The 22,458-nt window shown below is 47.2% G+C and overlaps 1 protein-coding gene across 1 annotated transcript in view; it reads right to left on the reverse strand.

Annotated features, from left to right (window-relative positions):
* Positions 1-1,832: 1,832 nt before the first annotated feature.
* LOC137377447 (sodium- and chloride-dependent neutral and basic amino acid transporter B(0+)-like) overlaps positions 1,833-22,458 on the reverse strand; it is a 320,515-nt gene continuing 299,889 nt past the window's right edge. Inside the window, exon 13 of the mRNA XM_068047025.1 lies at positions 1,833-1,982. Within this exon, the coding sequence (XP_067903126.1) occupies positions 1,833-1,982 (150 nt within the window). The remainder of the gene's footprint in view (positions 1,983-22,458) is intronic.

Below are 22,458 nucleotides of genomic sequence, written 5' to 3' on the forward strand. Positions count from 1 at the left end.
TATATATGTTCCAGTTCAGTTATAATAAACTGTACACTTGTTTTGGATATTACTTGTAGTCCTGTGAGTTTTAACAACCGATCACACACCAAAGGACAAGTAACATTGCATATATTACATTGCAAGACATTTCCATTTATTGTTCATGGCAAGTGCGCTAAGCAAAAAAAACAGGAAATAGGGTTAATAATTGTCTTTTGGGTTAGAATTTCTCAACACTGAATCAGTAACAAGCATGTTAATTGCTCTAAATTTCCTCGGATGTTCTGCTGTTGTTGCTGCCAGGTTGATGTCTGTTAAAATGGCAGCGAGGACAATTTCTTCATGGGTCAGTGATGAATGCTGAAAAGACCTGATGTGAGCCCATTTATCTTCAAATACATCAATGCCAGCAGCACTTTTGCTTTGAACAACAGCTAGATTCTTCAATGGCCCTGATTCTGCAGTTAATGGCGAAGTGAGCAATCTCTGGCGCACAGTAACAGCGATGTTGTCAAGCAGGCTAAGCAACCATTGAAAAATTCTCACAGACAGCAAGTCAAGAAGTAAAAAGCACTGATTAGCTTTCATTTTTTAATTATTTTACAGAGAGCAAAATAAAGATTGGGATTAAGGTTGAAGTTGAAATACTATACATTAATTTTTCAAAAACTTATTTTAAAAATCTATGGATTTTTAATATCATACTGGCGAATATTTCAGAGATATTTCACAAATGTAAAATTAGTTTTTCAGGGCCAGAGTGATTGTTCAGTAGTAATTATGAACTCAGTACATCATTGAAAACCCAGTTATACCTCATTAAACAAGGCATAACATTTTCAAGGGTTTTAATAGTGAGATAAATAGCGTACGATTGGAAGTTTACATTAATTCATGCGATTTTGAAAGATTTCCATCTGCAAAAACCTCAACAGTGCACACAGTGGAGGAATGGGAATCACTGGCAGCAACCTTTGGATTTCTCTGTTTAACTGCACATGAATGGACCCAGAAGTTTCTGTCAGTTTCACAGCGTAATGATAGTGAACACCTACAGTTTCACCATCATTACAATAGCAAAATCTGGGCCAATATTTTTTATAATTCTATGTTGTTTCAAAGTGCCTGATGTCTGATGCAGTTTAGTTCTCCAAGTGCCCAACTAAACAATAAACAGCAGCCATTCCCAACTCAATGTAATTCCTTGTTTGAAACCATTTATTTATAAGAATGTTGTGTCAATAAATCAGTAGCAATATAGTGGAGAATTAAGTATCAACAAGCAATAGACTTGCTGACATATTGTATCAAGGTATCGCTGGGATGGCCTGCAGCATTCTAGGAGAAAAAAAAGGCTACGTCCCTGGAAAAAAAACAGCATGCAAGGCAGAGGTGGTGGGGGTGGTGGGGGGAGGGGAAGGGGGTGCAGAGTTCAACTTGTGCCTGAAATAGGCACCAACTCAGTGGAGCAGCCATATTGAGGTCAGGTGACCTGAACTGCTTTGGGGCTTAGGCTTCCTTTGAATGGTGACAGTGAGCTGCAGGCATCAGATGTGTACATCGGCTGCACCTCACCAGTTGTGGGAGGCCAGCATAATCAGTTGGCACAAAAAGAGGGTCAAAATCAACTTTATGGAGGCAGGAAGAACACTCCTGTTCCTCCCAGTTCCACAAAAATTCTCTTCTTCCCCAAAATTTTCTTCTTCTAGGCCTTTCCTCAAGCATCCATCAAGAATCCCTGGTTAGGCCATTCATTGCCTGGTACAAGAAAGGAGCATGCATGGGGCATATTCTGCCCATTTGTACCTGAAAATCACTAACAGTTCTCCTCCCCAGTCTCTAAACCCTTCCTAACTTTGAAACTTTACTACACGAACAGCAGGAACATGGGTAAGGCTAATACTTTGGGTACGTTCGATTTGGTCTTTGTATCGTTCCCCTCTGTGATTCATCAAGAATGGACCCCAGTCAGGAGCTGGTTTCAAACTTGCAAAAACTTTCTGTGGAAACAAAATGAATTGGTCAATGGTTTTTGTTGTTATTAACTCACATCTATACCAAGTGTCACTCACCTGAATGCATTGCAGTAATTGTGGCATATTGTGTCATATTCATTATCTGCCATGCCAACTATCACCAGATTCTTCAGATCATTGTGTGTTATTTTTCTCCAGAAAACAACAATGACATTTATCAAGTCATCTGCAGTGCTTTTTACCAGCACAACAGCCTCCTTCCCCATCCTGCCACAACATCCTTCCTCATCCCGACATAGCTGCATCCTTCCCCATCCCGACACAGCTGCATCCTTCCCCATCCCGACACAACATCATTCCCCATCCCGACACAGCATCCTTCCCCATCCTGACACAGCTGCATCCTTCCCCATTCTAATACAGCTGCATCCTTCCCCATCCTGACACAGCTGCATCCTTCCCCATTCTAATATAGCTGCATCCTTCCCCATCCCGACACAGCTGCATCCTTCCCCATCCTGACACAGCTGCATCCTTCCCCATCCCGACACAACATCCTTCCCCATCCCGACACAGCTGCATCCTTCCCCATTCTAATATAGCTGCATCCTCCCCCATCCCGACACAGCTGCATCCTTCCCCATCCCGACACATCATTCCCCATCCTGACACAGCTGCATCCTTCCCCATTCTAATACAGCTGCATCCTTCCCCATCCTGACACAGCTGCATCCTTCCCCATTCTAATATAGCTGCATCCTTCCCCATCCCGACACAGCTGCATCCTTCCCCATCCTGACACAGCTGCATCCTTCCCCATCCCGACACAGCTGCATCCTTCCCCATTCTAATACAGCTGCATCCTCCCCCATCCCGACACAGCTGCATCCTTCCCCATTCTAATACAGCTGCATCCTTCCCCATCCCGACACAGCTGCATCCTTCCCCATTCTAATACAGCTGCATCCTTCCCCATCCCGACACAGCTGCATCCTTCCCCATCCTGACACAGCTGCATCCTTCCCCATCCCGACACAGCTGCATCCTCCCCCATCCCGATACAGCTGCATCCTTCCCCATCCCGACACAGCTGCATCCTTCCCCATCCCGACACAGCTGCATCCTTCCCCATCCCGATACAGCTGCATCCTTCCCCATCCCGACAGAGCTGCCTTCTTCCCCATCCCGACACAGCTGCATCCTCCCCTATCCCGACACAGCTGCATCCTTCCCCATCCCGACACAGCTGCATCCTCCCCCATCCCGACACAGCTGCATCCTTCCCCATCCCGACACAGCTGCATCTTTCCCCATCACGACACAGCTGCCTTCTTCCCCATCCCGACACAGCTGCATCCTCCCCTATCCCGACAGAGCTGCATCCTTCCCCATTCCGACACAGCTGCCTCCTCCCCCATCCCGACACAGCTGCAAATTTCCCCATCCGAACACAGCTGCAAATTTCCCCATCCCGACACAGCTGCATCCTTCCCCATCCCGACACAGCTGCGTTCTTCCCCATCCCGACACAGCTGCCTTCTTCCCCATCCCGACACAGCTGCATCCTTCCCCATTCTAATACAGCTGCATCTTTCCCCATTCCGACACAGCTGCATCCTTCCCCATCCCGACACAGCTGCATCCTCCCCCATCCCGATACAGCTGCATCCTTCCCCATCCCGACACAGCTGCCTTCTTCCCCATCCCGACACAGCTGCATCCTCCCCTATCCCGACACAGCTGCATCCTTCCCCATCCCGACACAGCTGCATCCTCCCCCATCCCGACACAGCTGCATCCTCCCCCATCCCGACACAGCTGCATCCTTCCCCATCCCGACACAGCTGCATCCTCCCCCATCCCGACACAGCTGCATCTTTCCCCATCACGACACAGCTGCCTTCTTCCCCATCCCGACACAGCTGCATCCTCCCCTATCCCGACAGAGCTGCATCCTTCCCCATCCCGACACAGCTGCCTCCTCCCCCATCCCGACACAGCTGCATCCTTCCCCATCCCGACACAGCTGCATCCTTCCCCATCCCGACACAGCTGCAAATTTCCCCATCCGAACACAGCTGCAAATTTCCCCATCCTGACACAGCTGCATCCTTCCCCATCCCGACACAGCTGCATTCTTCCCCATCCCGACACAGCTGCATCCTTCCCCATCCCAACACGGGAGCATCCTTCCCCATCCCGACACAGGAGCTTCCTTTCCCATCCCGACACAGCATCCTTCCCCATCCCGACACAGGAGCTTCCTTCCCCATCCCGACACAGGATCCTTCCCCATCCTGACACGGGAGCATCCTTCCCCATCCCGACACAGGAGCTTCCTTCCCCATCCCGATACAGCATCCTTCCCCATCCTGACACGGGAGCATCCTTCCCCATCCCGACACAGGAGCTTCCTTCCCCATCCTGACACAGGAGCTTCCTTCCCCATCCCGACACAGCATCCTTCCCCATCCTGACACGGAAGCATCCTTCCCCATCCCGAGACAGGAGCTTCCTTCCCCATCCTGACACAGGAGCTTCCTTCCCCATCCCGACACAGCATCCTTCCCCATCCCGACACAGGAGCATCCTTCCTCATCCTGAAACAGCTGCATCCTTCCCCATCCCAACACAACATCCTTCCCCATCCCGACACAACATCCTTCCCCATCCCGACACAACATCCTTCCCCATCCCAATAAAGCTGCATTATTCTCCATTCTAGAAACTGAAGAATCGTTCTCCATCTCAACTTTGCCAATTCACCATATGATGGAAGTACCTTTCACCATACAAACACCACAATATAATTCCACATCCAAACACTGCAGCCTCTGAACTATCCAAGGCCCCCTACTATTTCTCACCTACTTACTGCCCCTCTGTGACATAATGTAAAACTGCAATGTCAGTTTTCACATGTACACTGATAACACCCAGTTCTACCTCACCGCCACCTGTTTCACCCCCTCCAGTGTCTTTGAATTATCAGACTGCTTGTTCGCCATCCAATACTGGATGAGCAGAAATTTTTTCCAACTAAATATTGGGAAGGCCAAAGCCATTGTCTGTCTGCCAATGATGTGCCGTTGTTTAAAAGGGGAGGAAGGGATAGCCTGAGGCACTGTGGACCAGTTAACATAACCTTGATGGTAGGCAAATTATTGAAAAAAACTACTGAGACATTATAGATTGTCATTTGGAGAGGCAATGTTGAATTAAGGACAGTCAGTATGGATTTGTTATAGGAAGATTGTGTCTGACGAATTTGATCAACTTTTTGGGGGAGGTGACATTGTCCGCCAATGAGGGTAGTGCATTTGATGTAGTCTACATGAATTTGAGCAAGGGATTTGACAAGGTCCCACATGGCATGCTGATCAAAAACATAAAAGCTGATGGAATCCAAGGCCAAGAGGCAAGTTGGATCCAAAATTGGCTTAATGACAGGAAGCAAAGTGTTTTGGGCGATGGCTGTTTTTGTGACTGGAAGGCTGCTTCCAGTGGGGTTCCGCAGGGCTGAGAACAAGGTCCCTTGCTGTTTTGTGGTATATATCAATGATATAAACTTACATGCAGGAGGCATGATTAAGAAGTTTGGTAGGCGATGGCGTAGTGGTATTATCGCTGGACTAGTAACCCAGAGACCCAGGGTATTTCTCTGGGGACATGGGTTCGAATCCCACCACAGCAGAAGGTGGAATTTGAATTTAATTAATAAATCTGGAATTAAAAGCTAGTCTAATAATGGCCATGAAACCATTGTCGATTGTTGTAAAAACCCATCTGGTTCACTAATGTCCTGGTCTGGCCTACATGTGACTCCAGACCCACAGCAATGTGGTTAACTCTTACATGCCCTCTGAAATGGCCTAGAAAGCCACTCAGTTGTACCTAACCGCTACGAAGTCAATAAAAAGGAATGAAACCGGACGGCCCACCCATCATCGACCTAGGCACCGGAAATGACAACGGCAAACCCAGCCCTGTCGACATTGCAAAGTCCTCCTTACTAACATCTGGGGGCTTGTGCCAAAATTGGGAGAGATGTCCCACAGACTAGTCAAGCAACAGCCTGACATAGTCATACTCACGGAATCATACCTTACAGACAATGTCCCAGACACTGCAATCACTATCCCTGGGTATGTCCTGTCCCACCAGAGGTGGTGGCACAGTGGTATACAGTAGGGAGGGAGTTGCCTTGGGAGTCCTCAACTTCGACTCCAGACCCCATGAAGTCTCATGGCATCAGGTCAAACATGGGCAAGGTAACCTCCTACTGATTACCAGCCCTCCCTCAGCTGATGACTCAGTACTCCACCATGTTGAACACCAGGAAGCACTGAGGGTGGCAAGGGCACAAAATGTATTCTGGGTGGGGGACTTCAATGTCCATCACCAAGAGTGACTCGGTAGCACCACTACTGACCAGGCTGGCCGAGTCCTAAAGGACATAGCTTCTAGACTGCGTCTGCAGAAGGTGGTGGGGGAAGCGACACGAGGGAAAAACATACTTGACCTCATCCTCACCAATTTGCCTGCCGCAGATGCTTCTGTCCATGACTGCATTGGTAGGAGTGACCACCACACTGTCCTTGTGGAGACGAAGTCCCGCCTTCACATTGAGCATACCGTCCATCGTTGTGTGGCACTATCACTGTGCTAATTGGGATAGATTTCGAACAGATCTAGCAATGCCAAACTGGGCATCCATGAGGCGCTGTGGGCCATCAGCTCCAGCAGAACTGTACTCAAACACAATCTGTAACCTCATGGCCCGGCATATCCCCCACTCTACCATTACCATCAAGCCAGAAGACCAACCCTGGTTCAATGAAGAGTGCAGAAGGGCATGCCAGGAGCAGCACCAGGCATACCTCAAAATGAGGTGTCAACCTGGTGAAGCTACAACACAGGACTAACTGCATGCCAAACTGCGTAAGCAGCATGCGATACACAGAGCTAAGCGATCCCATAACCAACGGATCCGATCTAAGCTCTGCAGTCCTGCCACATCCAGCCGTGAATGGTGGTGGCCAATTAAACAACTAACTGGAGGAGGTGGCTCCACAAATATCCCCATTCTCAATGGGGGAGCCCAGCACATCAGTGCGCAAGATAAGTCTGAAGCATTTGCAACAATCTTCAGCCAGAAGTGCCGAGTTGATGATCCATCTCGGCCTCCTCCATAAGTCCCCAGCATCACAGATGCCAGACTTCAGCCAATTCGATTCATTCCATGTGATATCAAGAAACGACTGAAGGTACTGGATACTGCAAAAGCTATGGGCACTGACAATATTCCGGCAATAGTACTGAAGACCTGTGCTCCAGAACTTGTCACGCCCCTAGCCAAGCTGTTCCAGTACAGCTACAACACTGGCATCTACCTTGCAATGTGGAAAATTGCCCAGGTATGTCCTGTACACAAAAAGGAGGACAAACCCAACCCGGCCAATTACCGCCCCGTCAGCCTACTCTCTATCATCAGTAAAGTGATGGAAGGTGTCATCAACAGTGCCATCAAGCAGCACTTGCTTAGCAATAAACTGCTCAGTGACACCCAGTTTGGGTTCCGTCAGGGCCATTCAGCTTCTGACGTCATTACAGCCTTGGTTCAAACATGGACAAAAGAGCTAAACTCAAGAGGTGAGGTGAGAGTGACTGCCCTTGACATCAAGGCAGCATTTGACTGAGTATGGCATCAAGGAGCCTTAGCAAAACTGAGGTCAATGGGAATCAGGGGGAAAACCCTCCGCTGGCTGGAGTCATACCTAGTGCAAAGGAAGATGGTTGTGGTTGATGGAGGTCAATCATCTGAGCTCCAGGACATCACTACAGGAGTTCCTCAGGGTAGTGTCCTAGGCCCAACCATCTTCAGCTGCTTCATCAATGACCTTCCTTCAATCATAAGGTCAGAAGTGGGGATGTTCGCAGATGATTGCACAATGTTCAGCACCATTCGAGACTCCTCAGATACTGAAGCAGTCTGTGTCGAAATGTAGCAAGACCTGGACAATATCCAGGCTTGGGCTGATAAGTGGCAAGTAACATTCGTGCCACACAAGTGCCAGGCAATGACCATCTCCAACAAGAGACAATCTAACCATCTCCCCTTGACATTCAACAGCATTACCATCGCTGAATCCCCCACTATCAACATCCTAGGGGTTACCATTGACCAGAAACTGAACTGGAGTAGCCATATAAATACCATGGCTACAAGAGCAGGTCAGAGGCTAGGAATCCCAAGGCGAGTAACTCACCTCCTGACTCCCCAAAGCCTGTCCACCATCTACAAGGCACAAGTCAGGAGTGTGATGGAATACTCTCCACTTGCCTGGATAGGTGCAGCTCCAACAACACTCAAGAAGCTCGACACCATCCAGGACAAAGCAGCCCGCTTGATTGGCACCCCATCTACAAACATTCAGTCCCTCCACCACCAATGCACAGTGGCAGCAGTGTGTACCATCTACAACATGCACTGCAGCAATGCACCACGGCTCCTTAGACAGCACCTTCCAAACCCGCGACCTCTACCAACTGGAAGGACAAGGGCAGAAAATACCACCTGCAAGTTCCCCTCCAAGTCACACACCATCCTGACTTGGAACTATATCGCCGTTCCTTCACTGTCGCTGGGTCAAAATCCTGGAACTCCCTTCCTAACAGTGTGGGTGTTCCTACCCCAAATGGACTGCAGCGGTTCAAGAAGGCATCTCACCACCACCTTCTCAAGGGCAATTAGGGATGGGCAATAAATGCTGGCCTGGCCAGCGTCACCCACATCCCATGAATGAATAAAAAAAAAAGAATTCATGAAAATTGGCCATGCGGTTGATTGTGAGGAATGCTATAGACTGCAGGAAGATATCAACAGAATGGTCAGCTGGGGAGAAAAGTTGCAAACAGAATTCAATCTGGACAAAAGTGAGGTAATGCATTTGGGAAGGTAAAATAAGGCAGGGGAATACACAGTAAATGGTAGGTTTCGGAGAAGTGATGTGGAACAGAGGGGCCTTGGTTTGTATGTCTCCAGATCCCTGAAGACGGTTGGACTGGTTGATAAGGCATTCAAGATTGTAAATGAGAAGCTTTTCTTTATTGCCTGAGGCATACAAGATAAATGCATGGAGGTTATGCCAGAACTAGTATAAAACACGAGCTAGACCACAGCTAGTGTACTCCGTGCAGTTCTGGTCACCACAATACTAAAGGATGTGATCACATGAGAGAGGGTACAGAGGAGATTTATAAGGATGTTGCCAGGAATAGAGAATTTTAACTATGAAGAAAGATTGCATCAGTTGGCTGGTTTTCTTTGAAACAGAGGAGGCTGAGGGAAGATTTAATTGAGACGAATAAAATTCTGAAGGGCCTAGATAGAGTAGATAGGAAGGACCTAATTCCGTTAGTAGAGAGGTCAATAACCAGGGAGCATAGATTTAAAGTAATTAATAGAATGTTTAGAAGGGAGTTGAGAAGTAAATTTTTCACCTAAATGATAATGAGTGTCTAGAACCCACTGCCTGAATGGGTAGTCGAGTCAGAAACCCTTATTGCATTTAAAAATACACTTTGATATGCACTTGAGCTGCTGTAATCCACAGGGCACGGACTAAGAACTGGAAGGTGGGATTCGACAGGATAGCCTTTTTTTGACCGACATGGATACAATGGACCATGTGGCCTCCATCTCTGCCATAGGTCTTTCTCTGTTTCTATCTACTCCATCCAAATACTCTATCACTCTATCACCTTCTTTATCCCAGCACTGTAACATCCATCCCTACTCAGCAATGCAGCTGCTTTCTGCAGCTCAACATAGCCACATCCTTCACCTAATAAACACTGAAACATTCCACTACACCTCAGCAATGCAACATCCTGTTCCACCTCAGCAATGCAACATTCCACTACACCTCAGCAATGCAACATTCCACTACACCTCAGCAATGTCACATCCTGTTCCACCTCAGTGGCACAGTGGCGCAGTGGTTACCACCGCAGCCTCACAGCTCCAGCGACCCGGGTTCAATTCCGGGTACTGCCTGTGTGGAGTTTGCAAGTTCTCCCTGTGTCTGCGTGGGTTTTCTCCGGGTGCTCCGGTTTCCTCCCACATGCCAAAGACTTGCAGGTTGATCGGTAAATTGGCCATTAGAAATTGCCCCCAGTATAGGCAGGTGGTAGGGATAATATAGGGAAAGGTGGTAGGAATATGGAATTAGTATAGGATTAGTATAAACGGGTGGTTGATGGTCGGCACAGACTCGGTGGGCCGAAGGGCCTGTTTCAGTGCTGTATCTCTAAACTAAACATAAACTCAGCAATGCAACATCCTGTTCCATCTCAGCAATGCAACATCCCACTACACCTCTGCAACACAACACCTCACTCCACCTCAGCAATGCAGCGTCCCACTCCATCTCAGCAATGCAGTGTCCCGCTCCAGCTCAGCAATGCCACATCCCGCTCCATCTCAGCAATGCAGCATTCTGCCCCATCACAGCAATGCAGCATCCTGTTCCATCTCAGCAATGCAGCGTCCCGCTCCATCTCAGCAATGCAGCATTCTGCCCCATCTCAGCAATGCAGCATCCCGCGCCATCACAGTAATGCAGCATTCTGCCCCATCTCAGCAATGCAGCGTCCCACTCCACCTCAGCAATGCAGCGTCCCACTCCACCTCAGCAATGCAGCATCCTGCTCCACCTCAGCAATTCAGCATCCCACTCCACCTCAGCAATGTCACATCCTGCTCCATCTCAGCAATTCAGCATCCTGTTCCACCTCAGCAATGCCACATCCCATTCCACCTCAGCAATGCAGCATCCCACTCCACCTCAGCAATGCAGCATCCTGCTCCATCTCAGCAATGCAGCATCCCACTCCACCTCAGCAATGCAGCATCCCACTCCACCTCAGCAATGCAGCATCCCACTCCACCTCAGCAATTCAGCATCCGGTTCCACCTCAGCAATGCCACATCCCATTCCACCTCAGCAATGCAGCATCCCACTCCACCTCAGCAATGCAGCATCCCACTCCACCTCAGCAATGCAGCATCCTGTTCCACCTCAGCAATGCCACATCCCATTCCACCTCAGCAATGTCACATCCTGCTCCATCTCAGCAATTCAGCATCCTGTTCCACCTCAGCAATGCCACATCCCATTCCACCTCAGCAATGCAGCATCCTGCTCCATCTCAGCAATGCAGCATCCCACTCCACCTCAGCAATGCAGCATCCCGCTCCATCTCAGCAATGCAGCATCCCGCTCCATCTCAGCAATGCATCATCCCATTCCACCTCAGCAATGCAGCATCCTGCTCCATCTCAGCAATGCAGCATCCTGCTCCAGCTCAGCAATGCAGCATCCCACTCCACCTCAGCAATGCAGCATCCCATTTCACCTCAGCAATGCATCATCCCATTCCACCTCAGCAATGCATCATCCCGCTCCACCTCAGCAATGCAGCATCCTGCTCCACCTCGACAATACAACTTCCTGCTCCACCTCAGCAATGCAGCATCCTTCTCTGCCTCAATGACACAGCTTCTTTCTCCATCCCAATATTGCACCAACATTCTTCATCCCATCAAATGCATCTCAACTTTCTCTATCCTAACATAACAACATCCTTCTCTATCCAAACAAAGTATTAACCTGTTCCCTTGCTACACTGCAGCATCCTTCTGCATACCTTTTGATAAGGAGAGAGAATTGATTAAGAGGTAGAAGACTGAGAATAGTGATTGGGATCCATTCTGGAGCAGCAGGAAACTGTACTAGACGAATGGGTCGCAGCTCAATAGCTGTGGGGAGGTTAGCTATTGCTGCCGGAATAGGGTTAAACTCATTTGGTAAGGGGAGAGGCACCAGGCCGAACCATTAGAGAGAAGGAACAGGTGCACAGAGGACTAAGAGAGAGAAACGGCATTAGAATGAGGAGTAGAATCGTAGTAATCATGGAATCATAGAAAGTTTAAAGCACAGAAAAAGGTCGCTTGGCCCATTTTGTCTGTGCTGGCCGAAAAATGAGCCACCCAGTCGATTCCCACCTTCCAGCATTTGGTCTGTAGCCCTGCAGGTTACAGCACTTGAGGTGCATATCCAGACTCTTTTTAAATGATTTGAGGGTTTCTGCCTCAACCACCTTTTCAGGTTGAGTTCCAGATACCACCCTCTGGGTGAAATTTTTTGTTTCCTCATCTTCCCTCTAAATTTTCTACCAATTACTTTAAATCTGTGCCCCCTAGTCACTGACCTCTCTGCTAAGGTGAACAGACCCTTCACACCCACTCTATCCAGGTCCCTCACAATTTTGCACATTTCAATCAGATCCCCTGTCAGACTTCTCTGTTCCAAGGAGAACCCCAGCCTATCCAATCTTTCCTCATAACTGCATTTCCAACAACATCCTCGTAAATCTCCTCTGTACCGTCTCTAGTGCAATTAAATCCTTTCTGTAATGAGGTGACCAGAATGCACACAGTACTCACGTTGTGGCCTAACCAATGATTTATACAGTTCCAGCATAACCTCCCTGCTCTAATATTCTATACCTCGGCTAATAAAGGAAAAGTTTCCATATGCCTTCTTAACCACCTTATCAACCTGTCCTACTACCTTCAGGGATCTGTGGACATTCACTCCAAGGCCCCTCACTTCCTCTACACTTCTCAGTATTTTCCCATTAATTGTGGATTCCTTTGCCTTGTTTGACCTCCCCAAATGCATCACCTCACACTTCTCTGGGTTGAATTCCATTTGCCACTTTTCTGCCCACCTGACTATTCCATCGATAGCTTCTTGCAGTATACAGCTATCCTCTTCACTATCTCCCAGAGGCAGGAAGGGACTGGGTGACCACTAGGCAGAGCAAGAGGACTAGGCAGGCAGTGCAGGAATCTCCTGTGGCTATTCCCCTGCAAAACAGATATACTGCTTTGGATACTGTTGGGGGGAATGGTCTCTCAGGGGAAAGCAGCAACAGCCCAATTCGTTGCGCCACAGTTGGCTACGCTGCACAAGAGAGGAGTAAAAAGTATGGGAATGCAATAGTTATAGAGGATTCAATTGTAAGGGGAATTGTAAGAGACTCCAGGATGGTATGTTGCCTCCCTGGTGCGAGGGTCAAAGATGTCTCAGAACGGTTACAGGGCATTCTGAAGGGGGAGGGTGAACAGCCACTGGTTGTGGTACACATTGGTACAAATGACATAGGTAAAAAAAAGGATGAGGTCCTAAAAGCAGAATACGGGGAGTTAGGAAGTAAGTTGAAAAGTAGGACCTCAAAGGCAGTGATCTCAGGATTACTACCAGTGCCACGTGCTAGTCAGAGTAGAAAGAGCAGGATATATCAGATGAATATGTGGCTGAAGAGATGGTGTGAGGGGGAGAGTTTTAGATTCCTGGGACATTGGGACTGGTTCTGGGGGAGCTGAAACCAGTGCAAACTGGACGGCTTACACCTGGGAAGGACCAGGACTGATGTCCTCGAGGGAGTATTTGACAGCATGATTGGAGAAGATTTAAACTAAAATGGCAGGGGGATGGGACACTTTGCAAAGTGTCAGAGGAAGGGGGATCAAAGACCAGAACAAAAGACAGTAAGGGAAATATGAAAAGTGATAGGCAGAGAAATCAAGGGCCAGAATCAAACAGGGCCACAATGAAAAATAGTGGGAAGGGCCAGGTAATGTTATAAAGACAAGCCTTAAGGCTTTGTGCCTGAATGTGCAGAGCATTCGCAATAAGGTGGATGAATTAATCGCAAATAGATGTAAACGGGTATGATATAGTTGGGATTACGGAGACATGGCTGCAAGGTGACCAGGGATGGGAAATGAACAGCCAGGGGTATAAATATTTCGGTAGGACAGACAAAAAGCAAAAGGCGGTGGAGTTGCATTGCTGGTTAAAGAGGAAATTAATGTAATAGTGAGGAAAGATATTAGTTATGACGAGGTAGAGTTTGTATGGGTGGAGCTGAAAAACACTAAGGGGCAAAAAACATTAGTGGGGGTTGTATATAGACCCCAAACTGTAGTGGTGATGTTGGGAATGGCATTAAGCAAGAAATCAGAGATGCATACGATAAAGGAACATCTGTAATTATGGGTGGCATATAGATTGGGCAAATCAAATTAGTCAAAATATCGTAGAGCAGTTATTCTTGCCGTGTATACGGAATGCTTTTCTGGATCAATACGTTGAGGAACCAACGAGAGAACAGGCCACCCTAGATTGGGTATTGTGTAATGAGAGAGGAATAATGGACAATCTAGTGGTGCAAGATCCCTTGGGGGTGAGCGACCATAATATGATAGAATTCTTCATGTGAGACTAGGGTCCTGAATCTTAGTAAAGCAAATTACGAAGGTATGAGGCAAGAGTTGGCTATGATGGATTCGGAAATGTTACTGAAAGGGACAACGGTGGAGAGGCAATGGCAAACATTTAAAGAGCGCATGGATGAACTGCAACAATTGTTTATTCCTGTCTTGCACAAAAGTAAAACCAGAAAGGTAGCCAAACCATGGCTTACAAGGGAAATTAGAGATAACATTGGATCCAAGGAAGAGGCATATAAATTTGTCAGAAAAAAAAACAGATCTGAGGATTGGGAGCAGTTTAGAATTCAGCAAAGGAGGACCCAGGGATTGATTAAGAAGGGGAAAATAGAATACGAGAGCAAGCTTGCGGGGAATATAAAAACTGACTGCAAAAATTTCTATAGGTATGTGAAGAGAAAAAGATTAGTGAAGACAAATGTAGGTCCCTTCCAGTCAGAAACAGGGGAATTTATTATGGGTAACAAAGAAATGGCTGACCAACTAAATGCATACTTTGGTTCTGTCTTCACAAAGGAGGAAACAAATATCATCCCAGAAATGTTGGGGAACACAGAGTTCAGTGAGAGAGACGAGCTGAAGGAAATCAGTATTAGTAGAGAAATAGTGTTGGGGAAATTGATGGGATTGAAGACCGATAAATCCCCAGGGCCTGATGGTCTGCATCCCAGAGTACTTAAGGAAGTGGCCCCAGAAATATTAGATGGATTGGTGGTCATTTTCCAAGATTCTATAGACTCTGGAACAGTTCCTACAGATTGGAGGGTAGCTAATGTAACCCCACTCTTTAAAAAGAGAGGTGGAGAGAAAGCAGGGAATTATAGACCAGTCAGCCTGACGTCGGTAGTGGGGAAAATTCGAGAGTCCATTATCAAAGATTTTATAACAGAGCACTTGGAGAACAGTGGTAGAATCGGACAGAGTCAGCATGGATTTAAAAAGGGAAATCTTGCTTGACAAATCTACTAGAATTCTTTGAGGATGTAACCAGTAGAGTTGATGAGGGGGAGCCAGTGGATGTGGTTTATTTGGACTTTCAGAAGGCTTTCGACAAAGTCCCACATAAAAGATTAGCATGTAAAATTAAAGCGCATGGGATTGGGGATACTGTATTGCGATGGATAGAAAATTGGTTGGCAGACAGGAAACAAAGGGTAGGAATAAACGGGTCTTTTTCTGAATGGCAGGCAGTGACTATTGCGGTACCACAGGGATCGGTGCTAAGATCCCAGCTATTCACAATATATATTAATGATTTAGATGAGGGAACTAAATGCAATGTCTCCAAATTTGCAGATGACACAAAACTGGGTGGGAGGGTGAGTTGTGAGGAGGATGGAGAGAGGCTTCAGGGTGATTTGGACAAGTTGAGTGAGTGGGCAAATGCATGGCAGATTCCGGTAAAATGCGGATAAATGTGAGGTTATCCACTTTGGTAGCAAAAACAGGAAGGCAGATTATTATCTGAATGGCTATAAACTGAGAGAGGGGAATATGCAACGAGACCTGGGTGTTCTCGTACACCAGTTGCTGAAGGTAAGCATGCAGGTGCAACAGGTGATAAAAAAGGCAAATGGTATGTTGGACTTCATAGCAGGAGGATTTGAGTACAGGAGCAGGGATGTCTTGCTACAATTATACAGGGCCTTGGTGAGACCACACCTGGAATATTGTGTGCAGTTTTGGTCTTCTTATCTGAGGAAGGATATTCTTGCTATCGAGGGAATGCAGCGAAGGTTCACCAGACTGATTCCTGGGATGGCGGGACTGACATATGAGGAGTGATTGAGTCGGTAAGGATTATATTCGCTGGAGTTCAGAAGAGTGAGGGGGGATCTCATAGAAACCTATAAAATTCTAACAGGAATTACCTGGAAGCAGAGCGGAGCGGCGACTGGCGGACCTGCGAGGAACCTGATCTGGAGCGACGCTGGAAATAAAGAGAGCTGCTTGAGGCCCTCTTTCACTTACCTGGGAGCAGAGCAGAGTGGTGACAGACTCCCTGTGTCTCTCAGCACGCACTGAGATTCGAAAAGAGGAAAAAAAACTTACAGTGACATCACAGGAATTCTGCATGGTGATTGGTTGGGTAAGTAACAGCTGTCAGTGCATTTAAATTGCTTAAAAAAGGGGAAAGTTTTTTTTAAAAAAAACTTAAGTGATAAGGTGAGTCGCACTACAATAAATTAGTAAACTTTTTTCGGACTTTAGATTGTACTGGGTAGTGTTTGGAGTAGAACAAGATCCCAAGTGTAATTATTATTTTTTAAAGGGAGTAACTAAATTAATTTAAAGGTAAGTCCTGGCAGGAGAGCTCGCACCCGTGATGTGCTCCTCCTGCGCGATGTGGGAAATCAGGGATGCTTCTAGTGTCTCTGACAACCATGTGTGTAGGAAGTGTATCCATCTGCAGCTACTGGCTACCCGCATTATGGAGCTGGAGCTGCGGGTGGGTTCACTGTGTAGGATCCGTGATGCTGAGGAAGTTGTGGATAGCACGTTTAGTGAGGTGGTCACACCGCAGGTAATGGCAGCACAGGCCGAAAAGGGATGGGTGACCATCAGGCGGAATAGTAGGCGCAGGCAGGTAGTACAGGAGTCCCCTGTGGCCATACCCCTCACAAACAGATATACTGCTTTGGATACTGTTGGGGGGGATGACCTCCCAGGGGAAAGTAGCAACTGCCAGGACCGTGGCACCAAGGATGGCTCCACTGCACAGCAGGGAGGAAAAAGGTGTGGAAGAGCTACAGTGATAGGAATTCTATCGTAAGGGGTACACATAGGCGTTTCTGTGGCCGCAAACATAACTCCAGGATGGTATGTTGCCTCCCTGGTGCTAGGGTCAAGGATGTCATGGAGCGGCTGCAGGACATTCTGAAGGGGGAGGGGGAGCAGCCAGAGGCCGTGGTACACATCAGTACCAAAGACATAGGTAAAAAAGGGATGAGGTCCTGCGACAATAATTTAGGGAGCTAGGTAGCAGAGGGCGGCACAGTGGCGCAGTGGTTAGCACTGCAGCCTCACAGCTGCAGGGACCTGGGTTCGATTCTGGGTACTGCCTGTGTGGAGTTTGCAAGTTCTCCCTGTGTCTGCGTGGGTTTTCTCCGGGTGCTCCGGTTTCCTCCCACAAGCCAAAAGACTTGCAGGTTGGTAGGTAAATTGGCCATTATAAATTGTCACTAGTATAGGTAGGTGGTAGGGAAATATAGGGACAGGTGGGGATGTTTGGTAGGAATATGGGATTAGTGTAGGATTAGTATAAATGGGTGGTTGATGGTTGGCACAGACTCGGTGGGCCGAAGGGCCTGTTTCAGTGCTGTATCTCTAATCTAAAAAAAAAAAAATTAAAAAGCAGGACCTCTAAGGTTGTAATCTCTGGATTACTCCCGGTGCCACGTGCTCGTGAGTTTAGAAATAGGAGGATAGAGCAGATAAATGCGTGGCTGAGGAGATGGTGCAGGAGGGAGGGCTTTAGTTTCTTGGATCACTGGGTGTATTTCTGGTAAAGGTGGGACCTGTACAAGTTGGATGGGTTGCACCTGAACCGGAATGGGACAAGCATCCTTGCTGGGAGATTTGCTAGTTCTGTTGAGAGGGGGGGAGTTTAAACTAATATGGCAGGGGGATGGGGTACAGTAGGGGGTAATATAGAACAGAAAGTGGCAACGCAGGTGGATAAGGTAGTCAAGAAGGCATTCGGCATGCTTGCCTTCATCGGTCGGGTCATAGAGTATAAAAATTGGCAAGTCATGTTGCAGCTGTACAGAACCTTAGTTAGGCCACACTTAGAATATTGCGTGCAATTCTGGTCACCACACTACCAGAAGGACATGGTGGCTTTGGAGAGGGTACAGAGGAGGTTTACCAGGATGTTGCCTGGTCTGGAGGGCATTAGCTATGAGGAGAGGTTGGAAAAACTCGGATTGTTTTCACTGGAACGACGGAGGTGGAGGGGCGACATGATAGAGGTTTACAAAGTTATGAGTGGCATGGACAGAGTGGATAGTCAGAAACTTTTTCCCAGGGTGGAAGAGTCAGTTACTCGGGGACATAGGTTTAAGGTGCGAGGGGCAAAGTTTAAAGAGGATGTGCGAGGCAAATATTTTACACAGAGGGTGGTGAGTGCCTGGAACTTGCTGCCAGGGGAGGTGGTGGAAGCAGATACGATAGCGACGTTTAAGAAACATCTTGACAAATATATGAATAGGAAGGGAATAGAGGGATATGGGCCCTGGAAGTGCAGAAGGTGTTAGTTTCGGCAGGCATCAAGATCGGCGTAGGCTTGGAGGGCTGAATGGTCTGTTCCTGTGCTGTACTGTTCTTTGTTCTTTGTCAGTTCTTTGAAGGTAAGTCTGCCTGGAAGGCAGAGCAAATATAGACCTGTAAGGCACAAGGGAAAATGGCAAGGTTGGATTGCATCTCTTTCAATGCGAGGAGTCTAACTAGTAAGGCAGATGAATTGAGGACGTTGATTAGCACATGGGATTGTGATATTATTGCTATCACAGAGATATGGTTGAGGGAGGGACAGGACTGGCAGCTCAATATTCCAAGTTATAGAATCTTCAGGCGCGACAGGGGAAGGGATAAAAGAGGTGGCATTGCACTGTTGATCAAGGAGTCAATTACTGCAGTAAGGAAGGATGACATCTTAGAAGGTTCCTCAAATGAGGCCATTTGGGTAGAACTTAAAGTCAAAAAGGGGGCAATCACTTGGCTGGGCATGTACTACAGGCTTCCAAACAGTCAGGAAGAGATAGAGGAACAGATATGTAGGCAAATCTCTGAGAGGTGTAAAAATAATAGGGTAATAATCATAGGGGATTTCAACTTCCCCAATATTAACTGGGATAGTCTTCGTGCAAAAGGCTTAAAAGGGGCGGAATTCTTAAAATTCATACGGGAGAGCTTTTTGAGCCAGTATGTAGAAAGTCCTACAAGAGAAGGGGCAGTACTGGACCTAATCCTAGGGAATGAAGCCGGTCAAGTGGTAGAAGTGTCAGTGGGGGGTGATTTCGGGGATAGTGGCCATAACTCTGTAAGATTTAAGGTAGTTATGGAAAAGACAAAGATGGACCAGAAATAAAGGTATTGAATTGGGAGAAGGTTGATTTCAATATGATAAAACAGAATCTGGCCAAAGTGGACTTGGAGCAGCTACTTGTAGGAAAGTCTACAGCACATCAGTGGGAGTCATTCAAAGAGGAAATTGTGAGAGTTCAGAGCCAACATGTACCTGTTAAGGTGAAGGGTAGGACCAACAAGTCCAGGGAACCCTGGATATCAAGGGATATAGAGGATTGGATGAGGAAAAAAAAGGAGGCTGAAAATAGCAGAGGCACTAGAGGAGTATAGAAAATGTAGGGTGGCCCTTAAAAAAGTAATTAGGAGAGCAAAGAGGGGACATGAAAAAACACTGGCGGGCAAGAAAAAGGAAAATCCCAAGGTGTTTTATAAGTGTATTAAGGGTAAGAAGATAACCAGGGAAAGAGTAGGGCCCAATAGGGACCAACGTGGCAATCTTTGTGTGGAGCCGGAGGATATAGGTGAGGTTTTAAATGTTTACTTTTCATCAGTGAGAAGGACGATGTAGGCGTAGAGATCAGGGAGGGGGATTACGATATACTTGAACATATTAACATTGAAAGGGAGGAAATATTAGCTGTTTTAGCGGGCTTAAAAATGGATAAATCCTCAGGCCGAGATGAGACGTATCCCAGGCTGTTATGTAAGGCAAGGGAGGAGAAAGCAGGGGCTCTGACACAAATTTTCAAATTCTCTCTGGCCATAGGAGAGGTACCAGAGGACTGGAAGACAGCGAATGTGGTACCATTATTCAAGAAGGGTGGTAGGGATAAACCAGGGGTAATTACAGGCCGGTGAGTCTAAGATCAGTGGTTGGGAAAATATTGGAAAAAATTCTGAGGGACAGGATTAATCTCCACTTGGAGAGGCAGGGATTAATCAGGAATAGTCAGCATGGCTTTGTCAAGGGGAGATCGTGTCTAACTAACTTGATTTGAATTTTTCGAGGAGGTGACTAGATGTGTCAATGAGGGTAAAGCAGTAGATGTAGTATACATGGGTTTCAGTAAGGCTTTTGAAAAGGTCCCACATGGGAGATTGGCTAAGAAGGTAACAGCCCATGGGATCCAGGGCAATTTGGCAAATTGGATCCAAAATTGGCCTAGTGGCAGGAGACAGAGGGTAATGGTCGAGGGCTGTTTTTACGATTAGAAGCCTGTGTACCACAGGGATCAGTGCTGGGACCGTTGTTGTTTGTAGTGTACATTAATGATTTAGACGTGAATATAGGAGGTATGATCAGTAAGTTCGCACATGACACGAAAGTTGGTGGTGTTGTAAATCGCGAGGAGGAAATCCTTAGATTACAGGATGATATAGATCGGGTGATAAGATGGGCAGAGCAGTGGCAAATGGAATTTAATCCTGAGAAGTGTAAGGTCATGCATTTTGGGAGGACTAACAAGGCAAGGGAATATACAATGGATGGTATGACCCTAGGAAGTACAGAAAGTCAGAAGGACCTTGGTGTACTTGTCCATAGATCACTGAAGTAGGTAGATAAGGTAGATAAGGTGGTTAGGAAGGCATTTGGGATACTTGCTTTTATTAGCCGAGGCATGGAATATAAGAGAAGGGAGGTTATGATGGAGCTGTATAAAACGCTAGTTAGGCCACAGCTGGGGTCCTGTGTACAGTTCTGGTCACCACACTGTAGGAAGGATGTGATTGCACTGGAGAGGGTGCAGAGAAGATTCACCAGGATGTTGCCTGGGCTGGAGCTTTTCAGCTATGGAGAGAGACTGAAAGGCTAGGGTTGTTTTCCTTAGAGCAGAGAAGGCTGAGAGGGAACATGATTGAGGTGTACACGATTATAAGGGGCATTGATAGGTTAGATAAGAAGAGACTTTTCCCTAAGCGGAGGGGTCAAGAACCAGGGGGCATAGATTTAGGGTAAGGGGCAGGAGGTTTAGGGGGGATTTAAGGAAGCAGTTTATCACCCAGCGGGTGGTTGGAATCTGGAACGCACTGCCTGAAGAGGTGGTGGAGGCAGGAACCCTCACAACATTTAAGAAGTATTTAGATGAGCACTTGAAACGCCATAGCATACGCTACGGGCTAAGTGCAGGAATATGGGATTAGAATAGTTGGGTGCTGTATGGCCGGCACAGACACGATGGGCCGAAGGGCCTGTTTCTGTGCTGTATAACTCTATGACTCTCTGACAGGGTAGGTGCAGGAAGGATGTTCCTGATGGTGCAGGAGTCCGGAACCAGGGGTCATAGTCTAAGGATGTGGGGTAAACATTTCAGGACTGAGATGAGGAGAAATTTCTTCACCCAGAGAGTGGTGAACCTGTGGAATTCACTACCACAGAAAGCAGTTGAGGCCACAAATTGTATGTTTTCAAGAAGGAGTTAGATATAGCTCTTGGGTTTAAAGGGATCAAAGGATATGGGGCGAGAGCAAGAACAGGCTACTGAGTTGGATGATCAGCCATGATCATAATGAATGGCAAAGCAGGTTCGAAGGGCCGAATGGCCTACTCCTGCTCCTATTTTCTATGTTTCTATGTATCATCCACATAGCCAATCTTTGTGTCATCTGCAAACCCCTTGATCATGCCCCCTACGTTTACATCTAAATCGTTAATATGTACCACAAAAAACAGGTGACCCAGAACTGAGCCCTGCGGAACGCCACAGGAAACATCCCTCCCATCTTGAAAACACCTGTCAACAATTACCCTTTGTTTCCTGCCTTGCTTCATTTCCCTGGATCCCATGGACATTTTTTTTTTTAACAGTCTGCCATGTGGTACCTTGCCAAAAGCCTTGCTAAAATCCATGTAGGCCACATCAACTGCACTACCTTCATCAATCTTCCTTGTTACTTCTTCAAGACATTCGATCAAGTTGGTCAGACAAGATCTTCCCTTAACGGATGCATGCTGACTATCCTTGATTAAACCATGCCCTTCTAAGTAAAGCCTGGCTCGGGTATAAAATTAAAACCTGACCCAGGCCCGAACCGACCACAGCCAACCTGACCTCGACCCGAGCCTGAGTCCTTTATTTTTTTTCGCGCCCGCCTCGACCCGACCCCAAT

Source organism: Heterodontus francisci, chromosome 15, assembly GCF_036365525.1.
Source record: "Heterodontus francisci isolate sHetFra1 chromosome 15, sHetFra1.hap1, whole genome shotgun sequence".
NCBI lineage: Eukaryota > Metazoa > Chordata > Chondrichthyes > Heterodontiformes > Heterodontidae > Heterodontus > Heterodontus francisci.